General features: G+C 32.7%; 3 protein-coding genes across 4 annotated transcripts; 1 reads left to right on the top strand and 2 right to left on the bottom strand.

Moving 5' to 3' along the window:
* Window positions 1–97: 97 nt before the first annotated feature.
* On the bottom strand, window positions 98–3005 carry LOC108749974 (TAF6-like RNA polymerase II p300/CBP-associated factor-associated factor 65 kDa subunit 6L). Its single transcript, XM_018489093.1, has 9 exons — window positions 2898–3005; window positions 2449–2774; window positions 2040–2271; window positions 1814–1911; window positions 1540–1731; window positions 1330–1457; window positions 1042–1246; window positions 703–971; window positions 98–622 (listed from the first exon to the last, which is right to left on the bottom strand). The coding sequence occupies exons 2-9, from the start codon at window positions 2686–2688 to the stop codon at window positions 430–432; spliced, it is 1557 nt and encodes a 518-aa protein (XP_018344595.1). The 5' UTR covers window positions 2689–2774; window positions 2898–3005; the 3' UTR covers window positions 98–429.
* A 252-nt stretch (window positions 3006–3257) lies between these two features.
* Window positions 3258–6852, top strand: LOC108750115 (probable ATP-dependent DNA helicase DDX11). 2 transcript variants are annotated; one of them, XM_018489373.1, is made up of 9 exons: window positions 3258–3317; window positions 3479–4231; window positions 4344–4820; window positions 4889–5442; window positions 5531–5754; window positions 5855–6034; window positions 6178–6262; window positions 6369–6499; window positions 6607–6852. In XM_018489373.1, the coding sequence occupies exons 2-9, from the start codon at window positions 3552–3554 to the stop codon at window positions 6850–6852; spliced, it is 2577 nt and encodes an 858-aa protein (XP_018344875.1). In that variant the 5' UTR covers window positions 3258–3317; window positions 3479–3551. The 2 variants fall into 2 exon arrangements, with proteins under 2 accessions (XP_018344875.1, XP_018344876.1); XM_018489374.1 differs by having other exon boundaries at window positions 3261–3390.
* Window positions 6773–9325, bottom strand: LOC108750117 (aldose 1-epimerase-like). Its single transcript, XM_018489375.1, has 10 exons — window positions 9091–9325; window positions 8792–9013; window positions 8536–8681; window positions 8224–8451; window positions 7872–8036; window positions 7681–7781; window positions 7531–7603; window positions 7255–7458; window positions 7050–7179; window positions 6773–6853 (listed from the first exon to the last, which is right to left on the bottom strand). Exons 1-9 carry the CDS (start codon window positions 9158–9160, stop codon window positions 7087–7089), a joined length of 1302 nt encoding a protein of 433 aa, XP_018344877.1. The 5' UTR covers window positions 9161–9325; the 3' UTR covers window positions 6773–6853; window positions 7050–7086.
* Between the last annotated feature and the right edge of the window lie 1922 nt (window positions 9326–11247).

The raw sequence follows: 11247 nt of genomic DNA, 5'->3' as shown, positions 1-11247 counted from the left end.
CTCTCTCTCTCTCTCTCTCTCTCTCTCTCTCTCTCTCTCTCTGCACTAAACACATATATACGTACAAATAATTTTTATCTAATTTATATTGAGGTAAAAAAAATTTATTTAATTTAAAAGATTTACATACAAACTTTCAAAAACTTCTTTTGTCTCGACTAACGTGAATAGGAATTCGCGTTAGAAAATAAGAAAAGATTAACGACATGCTAGTAGAGACTAGCATCTAAAAATCATTTAAAAAATAGAAGTTTCGTGAAAGGAAAGTAATGACAATCTCTTTAAGTTTTAATTAATAAAAACGGTCTATACACAGCTATAACTAATTTAATACAAAACGAATAATTATATATGACAATACTCATTGTACATGTAATACTAAAAATGTTCGAATGAAGCTTATACATATATTTATAGATTATAGAACAATTATAGACAAACATTTGCTAAGTTATAAAAGTTGTAGGGACCCTTCTTTTTATCTTTAATTACAAGTAATCTGCGCGATGCGACTAAAGCAAGAGTGGCTTGAAGGTCGCTTCTTAGAATTTGATAATTAGCTCTTAAACTGACACGTCTTAAGTTATTTTGTGGCACCGGGCGGCCACCAGCGAACGCAAATCTGTAATCACGTTTAAATTATATAATAAAAATGTTACGCATTTATGTAAATATTAGCTTCATTAATTTTATGATATATACCTTATTTCTCGTCTCGGCCCTCTCAGAGTGGAATCTGGAAACGCCGTTTGTCGATCCCACATTCTGGTGTTAAGCAACGATCTGACTTCCACGTACCTTACCTTGCTTTTAACGATGATAGGCAGTGTGCCAATTTTCTTATCTCTCTTTTCTCTTGCATTATCATCACGATTAGTAGATATATACGGTAATAACGAATCTCCGTAATGCTCAATCAAAGGAATGAGATTTAAAGAACCTTGCGATTTCATAAGGGCACAAACAGCTAGCTATAATAATTACAAAAAAATTAATTAAAAAATCATATACCAAGGATTAGAATATAATGTTGATACTAACAGCTATTCGTTCCCAAATAACTGAACCAAACGAAGCGTAATAGTATAAAATATTTTGTATGGAAAGTGTGTGCGCGGTGTCATGTTGGAAAAATACAAGTGGCTGAATGCTCGCTAACAATTCCACCGCCATTATCCTTTTTTTGTTGAACTCAAAGTTTTCCATTTCACACTTTATAAGAACATTCTCCAATGTTGGTATATACCTGTTTATAAGTATTCAAAAAAGTTAGTTTTTTTATGAAATTATTTCACAAAATACAAGATTTGTTTGAAAATTTCATATTACTTGTCGGCAATCGACGGCCAGCGAAGCATCAATTTCAGCACGCACTCTTTGAAAAGCACTTCCAAATTTGGATGTATGAAACTCTGACTCAACAGTAATTCCAACAATAATTCTGTTAATTTATCCACCTTTAAAAGCACAAAGATTTAAGATTCAAATGTTTTGAGTACAAATTTCCAAAAGATGTACTATTATTTTACAATTAATTACCGAAATTAAGTGGTAGGGATAGACAGCTTCGCTGTTACTGGCAATGGCAATTATGAGTTGACACGTTCGTGTAGAAACACGTGTATATTGTGCATTATTTGAGATTACCATAGACCTAGCAATGGACATTAATTTATCAATGACCCCCTCGTCGCCTAAATGAACGTTGGTGGCACAGTCATTAAGTAAGACCTGAAAATATAAAAAATAATGTTGCATTTATTTCATGATGATAATAGTAAAAAGTAATTTACATGTATATGTTTTTGCATACCTGAAAGGTTTTTTGTGAGCCATTAAATAAAGTTTTCAACGCACGTTTGGCATAATTATGACGCGCTTCTGTGAGCTTCAAATCACATATTTCAGATTCTAAAAAAAAATTTAACGCAAATTAAAAGATTACATTGAGAAATTAGCAGCAATTTCAAATTAAAATTACGTTTTATCAAATATAAATTAAGAGATTCATCATACACATAAATTTTAAAAGAACTTGCCTTGCAGAAATGGCACATTAGTTTGCGTCAGGCACAATGGATCATTCATTTGGTTAACAAGATTAACGATAGATTCGCTAGGCACATATACCTTTGCTTCTGTATGATACTCTGGTAAGGATTCTGGTGCACCAAAAACTGGATCGGCATCGCATAAGCTGGTGATTACTGTATTTACATCCATAGATGTCAGACGTTTCCTCTTACTATGCCTCAGTCTCGTAACACATTTCTGAAAATTAATATAGGGATGATCAACATTATAAATGTTAAACTATTAATCTTTTAAAATTCTGTATCTATCTGAATATCTCTCTTGATATAATATTTTAAGGATAAAATTCTCGATTTTGCTCATTAAGAAAAATTTAAATTGCAAAGGATTAAATAGGAATTATATTACATTTACATGTAAGACTTCTCTTAAACGATAGGAAGCATCTTCGGCTAATCTTTTTAACAGAGGATCTGGCAAGGAATGCATGCCCAGTTCCTCGCCGATAGCAGAGACCCATTCAGTGCTGAGCATAGCGTATCTCCTCGAATTATTATCGCTTGTAATACTGCTAGTTCCTGCATCTCGATTATTATTGTTATTGACAAACGAGCTACTGTATCCCACAGCTTGATTCGACAACAGTTCTTTCATTTCTGCTTTTTTGTGTCCACGTAGAGTTCACGACTAGAGTCTGTCAAATTTATTATACGCGGATACCTTGACGAGGTCTTGGTCAACTATAAATATAGACGAAAACAATGTTTGCAAATTATTTTTAGAGAGGTTAATATTTAGAATTCGCGAAAGAGAAGAAAAGTTAAAAGTCCAAAATATTCAACTTAAATGATTGTTATACGTACATATATATATCCATTGATATATTTTAATTTTATAACAATAACGTTCTCCTGAAGTATGAAATAATTATCTTGTAATAAATATTTCCGTTATACTTTTTCGTATCTAAACAAAACCCTTTGAGGTTAGATAACAAAATAAGCAACTATAAGAGTGACATCTTTTTGCGGTGATAAAAAAAAACCCAAAATCTGTAATTCACAATTATTCCGTCAGAGGGCTACTGTTTATCAACATTGCGTTCCAAAACTCATTAGAAAATTCCGTAGTGCGCGATTATTCCGTCAGAGAACCTTCCCTCTTCTCTTTTTAACATTCGTTCCTAAATGCATCCAAAAACTGTAAAAAAAAAAATGGCGGGAAACTCAGCAACACGTTGCTGGAAGCAGAAAACAAAATACAGAATTTACAGGGAATGACAGGTTGACGATTGTCATTATATACATACAATGCTTTATGTTTGCGCATTATCGTATATAATACTCAATTCTATAAGTAAATTCAACAATTCGCAATTCTATAATTCATTGAAGATCATTTCTGCGTGAGATGTGTGTACAAAAATGTCATTCTCTCTTTTCAGGAGTGATAAAAAGCTTCATTTAAAGAGGGAACAGAGACTTCACGTCTCAAAAAGTTTTAAGAGAAACACAGGAATGGAACCCCCGCAGGAATTTCCATTTCCCTTCCCAGCGTACGAAATCCAGAAACGATTTATGAGAGAGCTTTATGGTTGCTTGGAAGGTGGTAAGCTGGGTCTCTTCGAAAGCCCCACAGGAACTGGAAAGTCCTTGTCCCTTATTTGTGGTGCGCTTAAGTGGCTGGTTGATCACGAGAGATGGAGGAAAGAAGAATTAACTTCGACGATTGCTGAAATAGACGATAAATTAAAGAGCTGTGAGAAGCTATCTGATAATTGGTTTACTGTGCAGACGGAGCAAATAGAACTTAATGCTGAGAAACAGCCGTTGCAAGCCAAGCTAAACGCACTTCTCGAGTATGAAGGCCAAAGGGAGAAGCTTAAAAAGATGATTGTTGAATCAAAGAGAGCGAAAACAACTGGAAAAATGAGGCAGCAGTTCACCAAAAGAGTTCCAGACTCAGATAAGACAGAGGAAGTGAACCCTGATGTCTGTGACATAGAGAAGGATCTTATCTTAGAAGATGGATTGTCAAACTCAGAAAGTTCTGAGGAAGAAGACACGGATGAACCTTTATTTAAGAATACTAAAATCTTTTTCTGCTCTAGAACCCATTCACAGTTGACACAGTTTGTTCATGAATTAAAAAGATCTCCCTATTCTCAAGAGATTTCTGTAGTACCGCTCTCGTCGAGGTATCTCTTATTTATTTTTAATATTTTAATATTTTAATATTTTAATATATTTTTAATATTATAATATATTATCTAGCTCTCTAAAATTTATTAACATCTTATTTCATTCTAGGCAAAATTACTGCATCAACAAAAATGTCAAGAGATTGAAGCATATCAATCTGATTAATGAAACCTGCCTTCAGCTGCAAAAAAAGAAGACTACTGTTAAGAAAGAAAAAGATTTAAAGAGATCAAAGACTGCAAGCAGTTGCCCATTTATACCAGGTGATCAGAAACTTTTAATGGCTGAGATTCTAACAAATATTCAAGATATTGAGGAGATAGCACAGAAAGGACAGGAAAATAACACTTGTCCATATTATGGCTCAAGAAAGTCTCTACAAAATGGACAATTAATATTAGTACCATATAATTCTATTTTTCATAAGAACACCAGAGCCAGTTTAGAAATAGACTTAAAAGGGAATATATTAATAATAGATGAAGCCCATAATTTGCTGGACGCCATCGAAAGAATGCATAGTTCTGTAATTACTGGGAGAAATTTGCTTCACTGTTACAGTCAGCTGTCGCAATATCAGAAAAGGTATTGCTGTACTTCTTTCGATAGTTATTAAATTATTAGATAAATTTTTAACTGTAATATGATTGTAGATTTGAATCTTTGTTCTCTGCTAAAAGCGTGATGTATCTAGGCCAATTGAGTTTTTGCTTGAAGAAGCTTCTAACTCTCTTTGGAGCAACAACGAAATCTTATCCTAATGACGCGATCGATAAAACAATAGCACCCAAATTATACAAAATAGAAGATTTCGAAGTGTTTACAGAGATTGATACAGTAAACATCTTCAAATTATTGGAATTCATCAAAACTTCAAAACTAATTCATAAATTACAAGGATTTGTTGAACAATACGGCAATAATATTAAAATTAATGAACAGAAGACAAAGAAATCTGGCATAACGGAATTTTTAAACTCGATTAAAAATAATGATGTATCCTCTCAAGAAACTGTTAGCGTTGTGGACACATCAAGCAGCAATGAAGAACAGACGAGCAATCCTTTGATGGCAATCTTAAGTTTTTTAGAGTGCTTAAAGAACAGCTGCGCGGACGGCAGAATATGTGTTCTACCTAGCACTACTGTTGGACAAGGGATTATAAAATTTCTATTGTTGAATCCAGCAGCACATTTTCATGACATCGGTAAGCAAGTACTTGTTTGAAACTTAATATACGTTTTCTCATTTTTATCTTTTTTTTTAATATTTTGAATTTTTTGTTACAAATGTAGTGAAAGATGCCAGGTCTGTGGTACTAGCCGGTGGCACAATGGAACCAATATCCGAATTCGTAGATCAACTATTCTTAATGGCGGGTGCTACATCAGACAGAATTATGACATTTTCGTGTGACCATGTAATTCCCAAGGAAAATATCATATCCAACGTTGTAATGCGTGGTCCGACTGGAATCGAATTCGAATTTAATTATCATAATCGACAAGATACAAAATTGGTAATAGAATTAGTTTTATCTCCTTGATTATTGTATTGTTTAAAGAGATATATGTACTTACAAAAAAAGAATGCCAACAAAGATTGATGTTTTATTTTAGCTGGATGAATTAGGTAGAGCATTATTAAATTTATGTAACATTGTACCAGCTGGAATAGTAGTATTCTTTCCATCTTACAACTATGAAGACATAGTATTTAAGCATTTAAATAAATCTGGCGTTATATCCAAAATTTCTACAAAAAAATGTATCTATCGTGAACCTAAATTAGCATCACAGGTATTTTTGTTACAAGTTTTCTAAAAAATAACTAATATTACTTATTGAATTTAATTATATTAAATTTATTTATTTATACGTTTATTAACAAATAACTATAATATTATTTGTTTAATTTATAAATTAATCAACATTATCTTCAGGTCAATACAATATTAGATCAATATGCACATTCCATCAAGAATCCACAATCTCCGTGTAACGGAGCATTGTTGTTCAGCGTAGTGGGTAAGTAAATTAAAATTATCAGTATTATAAGAATCCTATTTATATTTTTATACTATTTTTTCAGAAATATTGAATCACATTTTTTAATTTACATGATATTTTGTAGGTGGTAAATTAAGCGAAGGTTTAAATTTCTCTGACGATTTGGGCCGATGTGTCATAGTCGTTGGCTTGCCATATCCTAATATTAAATCACCAGAATTACAAGAAAAAATGAAGTACTTAAACGAGAATGTTGTACGTATACTCAGATTTCTTTATTGCAGAACTTAGAGAGTGTAGTTTGATTTTATATAAATTTTAATATCTTCCACTTTTTCATTTTCCAATTTCTGCTTTTGTAGAAATCGGACGCCGGAAATAGTTTTTACGAAAATTCTTGCATGAAAGCAGTGAATCAATGTATTGGCCGATCTGTTCGTCACATCAATGATTACTCGACGGTTGTATTGTTAGACAAACGTTATTGTCACAAAGTCAAAGTACTGCCTCAATGGATTCAACGCTCCGTGACGATTAATAATTCATTTGGTTCTGTTGTTGGTAACGTCGCAAAATTTTTCGCAGCGAAAAGAATTAAGAAAATTTAATCTGTGATAATAAATCGATAAATTAATTACAAGTATTACAAAATTATAAATAGTCGTTAATAATATCTGTAATAATTTTTCTAATATTAAATCGACTATATGATAATTTAATAATAATGTTTTACGTAATGATATATTTGTGTTTTTTTAGTTGATACTTTATAATTATAATATGAAGATCAAATTATTTTCTATACCAATACAAGTTCGATGTTTTTCTAATTTAGAAACGCGTCACATGTAATTGGCCAATTGGATGCCAAATTTGTAAATTAAATCATGATAATAGACTTCTCCGGGTTGTAGAATAGAACAGGGAAAATGCGACTGAAAGAAAATTAACTTGTAATGAATGTAATAAGAAACATAATCCTGCAATATCTTAGTCGCTTTACTACTCACATAATTAATAGCATTTGGATAGTTTTGCGGTTGAATACTGAAAGCACAGTGCTTCGCGTAGCGAGCACCTTTCTTTCCTGAAATAAATTCCTGCGATTCGCTTTTAGGTGCCACATCTTGTTTCATCTCATCAATAGTTTCTTCTTCCTTGTATACCTCTTCATGATTCGGGCTATCATATACACTAGCAGGATTACTTCCAATCTACGATATATTTTTCATATTTTTTTCAAGGTGGATTATTATGTATCTCTATTATCATCGCATTTACAGTACCTCGGAAGTACTACATAGACGACCGCCTGTGTAGAACTGTACGCCAGGCTGATTCGAATAAATCTCCAGAATGCTATATATGTTTATTTATAATTCCAGGATATTGCTACAATAAACCTGTGCTATGAATAATACAATTGTGAGCCTTACCGACCACTTTTCGGATGGACCGCTTGAGCGACGTACGTGTTACCCCCGTGCCAATTCGGTGTGACGCAGAAGTTATGATCGTACCCTTCTCCCGGAGGAACCTGCAGCTTACGCAAATTCACAATATCTTTTTACACAATTATTAGATAATGGTTCATCTACTGTAATTTGCATGAACTTCAATTTGATGCCTTCTCGATACAGCTTTCCAGAAATTTCGGTACACGCAAATCCATGATGGTTCCTCCGACTCCTCGGATGCTGCCGGTTGGTATTGGATCCGTATAATCCGCGAAGGTCCAGCGATCGCAGTTCAACGAGATCTTGTGCTTCATTAATTCCGTTTTACCAGCGTCCTATAATTACATCTAATTAAGTAGACCTGCCATACAATTTCTTACTGAAATTAGAACCATGCCTTTTCTTTTGGTATAGAAATAAAAAGAAGAAAATATAGTATTTATTAAATCATTGTTCTTCGCGTTTTTAAGGTGGTTCCAGTTTCAGCTGTACTAACATTACACAGGATGTAGAGTTAATTACATGTCCAGCAAGATTGAACAAAGAACCGTGTGAGATATTCACTATGGTGGACTTCGTCGTTGTTGCCCGGATACCTATTTCCAGCATATCGTCAGGCATCAATTTGAATTTCACTGTACTCAATACCGCACCGGGATATCCTTCGTCACCGTCTTTGCTTAGATAAGTCATGACGACTGAGCAGCCATCAATATGCGATTCCCACAACTGCCGACCAAATCCTTTTGTCTGAAATAAAGGAAAATGTCTGGTATAAGATATTTAATATGAATTCATTAATTCTTGAATAAACTGATAATACAACAGACTTACACCTCCATGCAGATGATGCTTGCCGAGATCGTTTTTCGTTAGCTCATAAATTTTGCCTTTAATGGTTATACTGCCGTCTCTTATGCGATTCGCGCATCTGCCCAGGATGCATCCTATAAACGGATTAATCTTGGGATTTGTATAGCCTGGAAAAAACACGAATCGTTTCCATTAATTATTTATAAAGTTAAATGAAAACGACGGGATTAAATGAACATGATGGACAAATGTATGTAATTACGTCAAGAGTTCGTACTCTTCAAATCATCGAAACCAAGCACAACATCTGCAACACACCCAAACTTATCGGGATACTTTAAAGAAACGATTGTCGCACCCCAGGAAATGACGGTGATCTCTAAGTTATTCTTATTAATCATCGTGTACGATTTTACTGGTATCAATTGGAGTCCTTTAGTTTCAGCATCCCCATAATAGTCTTTGCTGTCATAGCGATGTATTTTATCCTCCGCAGATTCTGTAATTAAAACGACTTTTACATCACTCTATCACCGGTACAGAAGTCGGGCCGTGTCTCATGAAATAACAAAGCACCGGCATAAATTTCTCCAAATATTCCTTCCGTGATTCTAACATCCTTGCAATTGCAATCGTAGGTAACCATATTTCATTTCTTAACGTTATCCAGTTTACTGTCAAGTCATTTGTTGCAAATGATGTAATGAAAACGAGAAATTTACTTTTCAACTTCGTGTTTACATCAAACAATTCGTGACATTAATTTTTATGATAAAAATAACAGGTTACAAAATATTATTTCGACGTTTTAAATACTTTTCGTTGTTTCGACATCAGAAAATCGTCTAAAAAAAAAAAATGAAAATTTTATAGGCTCAATTGTATTGTTAAACCACTTTAAATTTTTTTTAAGAATTATTATATTTCGCAGGAATGTGGAAGACATTAAATGATCGCTCAAAGAGCTAAAACTTATTGGTGCTGTTATTTGAAGTTATTTATTAATAATAATAAAATTATGATGAGAATAAAAGTAAAAATAAGAGTAAGTATAATGTAGTATTTATAGTTCATAAAATGTTATCGTAATAATAATACAATATGCTAAAATAATAAAATAATAAACCTATTTTATTAATTATTCTTATTATCATTTTTATGTATACTCCAGTTATTATTTATAATTTTTATATAATTAATATTTATAGTGTAATGTACAATACTTGGAAAAATACATGAACTTTTAGTGCAGGTCAGACATCATACAAACACTTCTTCTGAATCTCTCTCTTCGTAGTTAGGAATAAAGACAACACATTAAAAAAATCGAAGACAGAATATGTTATTACGATATATTTTCCGTTTTTAAACAATCGAGTTCTTGGGGATCCGTGAAATTAATATTTATTCGTTTGTTATCTTTCTACTCGCAGATAAAAACAGATCCCTGCTGTAGGATCTCCTGCTGCTTGGCAATCTACGCTCGTCGCCTAGGAAATCAGTAAAAGAAAAAGATTAGATTTCCGGATCGAAAGTGAATACTTCCAGACTTTACGCGAAAAATCGTCGCGATAAAAGTTATATTACATTGAAAAATTTTCCCGTCGAAAGCTTTGGATTTTTGCAATGTTTCTCATTTACTTTAAGGCGCGCACCGAAGCGATTCATTATTCTCACTTAAATACACGTGGAACACATTGCACTTAGCTTAACATACTTATAAACTATAGAATTATTCATGTTTAAATAAATTGCCTGTGACCTGATGAGTTGCTATTATGCCCTACATTCTTTACAGTTCATGTATTACAAAAAGGAATACTGACAGAAAAAAAAAAATTTTAACTTCGCGTATTTATATATATATGTATGTACCAAACTGTGATAGCCCCGCGCCGATAAGTCGTTTTTATATTTATGAAATACATTAAACTTTCTACACACGCCAGAAGCGTACAAATAGGAGCTACCACAGCGCAGAATGTGTGTACATCGAATAGACAATTCGTTTATAATTAATCGTCTTGGTCGTGGTCGTTATTGTACAATTTACTAAATCGCGCAAGCTGCATGCAATCTTGATACAATGTTACGTCGTAAAGTATATTTACACCTTTTTAAATGCAACATCATAAGAAATAGCAGTTCAGAGAGCAAACGGGATCCTCCATCATATGTTTCACGAGGCTGATGAGTATTTTTTTTTGTTTCAGTGCCTTAATGTCCACTCTCGTTAGATCTAACTAAACTAATGAGGACTACATTGTAAATGTGAATTGCATATTGTATATTACGTAAAAACAGGTGTTAGAGAGAGTCTCGCGTTACGATCCACATTCGTATGCTATTTCCCTCTATATAAATTTCATAAATTTATCCTGTATCAAAGTGTGTCGTATATGTAAGAAATGGCAGAAAGAAAAAAATTAAAAGGATGAGAAGAATTCAATACTGTATAACATTAATTAAAAACATTAACCGTTTAAAGGAAGAAATTCATTTCTTTTATACAATTTTAAGTCTGACAAACTAAAATTGTATGTAACAAGAAAATATCTAAAAGAAGAATTATAAATTACTGTCACTGGTATATATTATTAATATATGTCATACGAACGATACATGATAAATTTATTGAGTTTTCTTTACAGTGAAATATATTTATAGATTGATATTATATAAACAGACCTCAGTTTGATATGATACAACGTAATTTATCTCGTAAATATATAT

The sequence above is a fragment of the Trachymyrmex septentrionalis genome, unplaced genomic scaffold (assembly GCF_001594115.1).
Source record: "Trachymyrmex septentrionalis isolate Tsep2-gDNA-1 unplaced genomic scaffold, Tsep1.0 scaffold32, whole genome shotgun sequence".
Classification (NCBI taxonomy): domain Eukaryota; kingdom Metazoa; phylum Arthropoda; class Insecta; order Hymenoptera; family Formicidae; genus Trachymyrmex; species Trachymyrmex septentrionalis.
This window is presented reverse-complemented; position numbering and strand designations above follow the sequence as displayed.

Excerpts from the sequence above, each read along its gene's own strand:
- LOC108749974 (XM_018489093.1), bottom strand. The coding sequence starts at position 2,688 with ATGAAAGAACTGTTGTCGAATCAAGCTGTGGGATACAGTAGCTCGTTT. Across the intron at positions 972-1,041 it reads TTATTTGGGAACGAATAGCT|CTAGCTGTTTGTGCCCTTAT; the intron begins GTTAGTATCAAC and ends TAATTATTATAG. Across the intron at positions 623-702 it reads GGGCCGAGACGAGAAATAAG|ATTTGCGTTCGCTGGTGGCC; the intron begins GTATATATCATA and ends ACGTGATTACAG.
- LOC108750115 (XM_018489373.1), top strand. The coding sequence starts at position 3,552 with ATGGAACCCCCGCAGGAATTTCCATTTCCCTTCCCAGCGTACGAAATC. Across the intron at positions 5,443-5,530 it reads AGCACATTTTCATGACATCG|TGAAAGATGCCAGGTCTGTG; the intron begins GTAAGCAAGTAC and ends TTACAAATGTAG. Across the intron at positions 6,035-6,177 it reads AACCTAAATTAGCATCACAG|GTCAATACAATATTAGATCA; the intron begins GTATTTTTGTTA and ends CATTATCTTCAG.
- LOC108750117 (XM_018489375.1), bottom strand. The coding sequence starts at position 9,160 with ATGGTTACCTACGATTGCAATTGCAAGGATGTTAGAATCACGGAAGGA. Across the intron at positions 8,037-8,223 it reads TGTTCAATCTTGCTGGACAT|GACGCTGGTAAAACGGAATT; the intron begins GTAATTAACTCT and ends ATGTAATTATAG. Across the intron at positions 7,604-7,680 it reads GTCCATCCGAAAAGTGGTCG|CATTCTGGAGATTTATTCGA; the intron begins GTAAGGCTCACA and ends AAACATATATAG.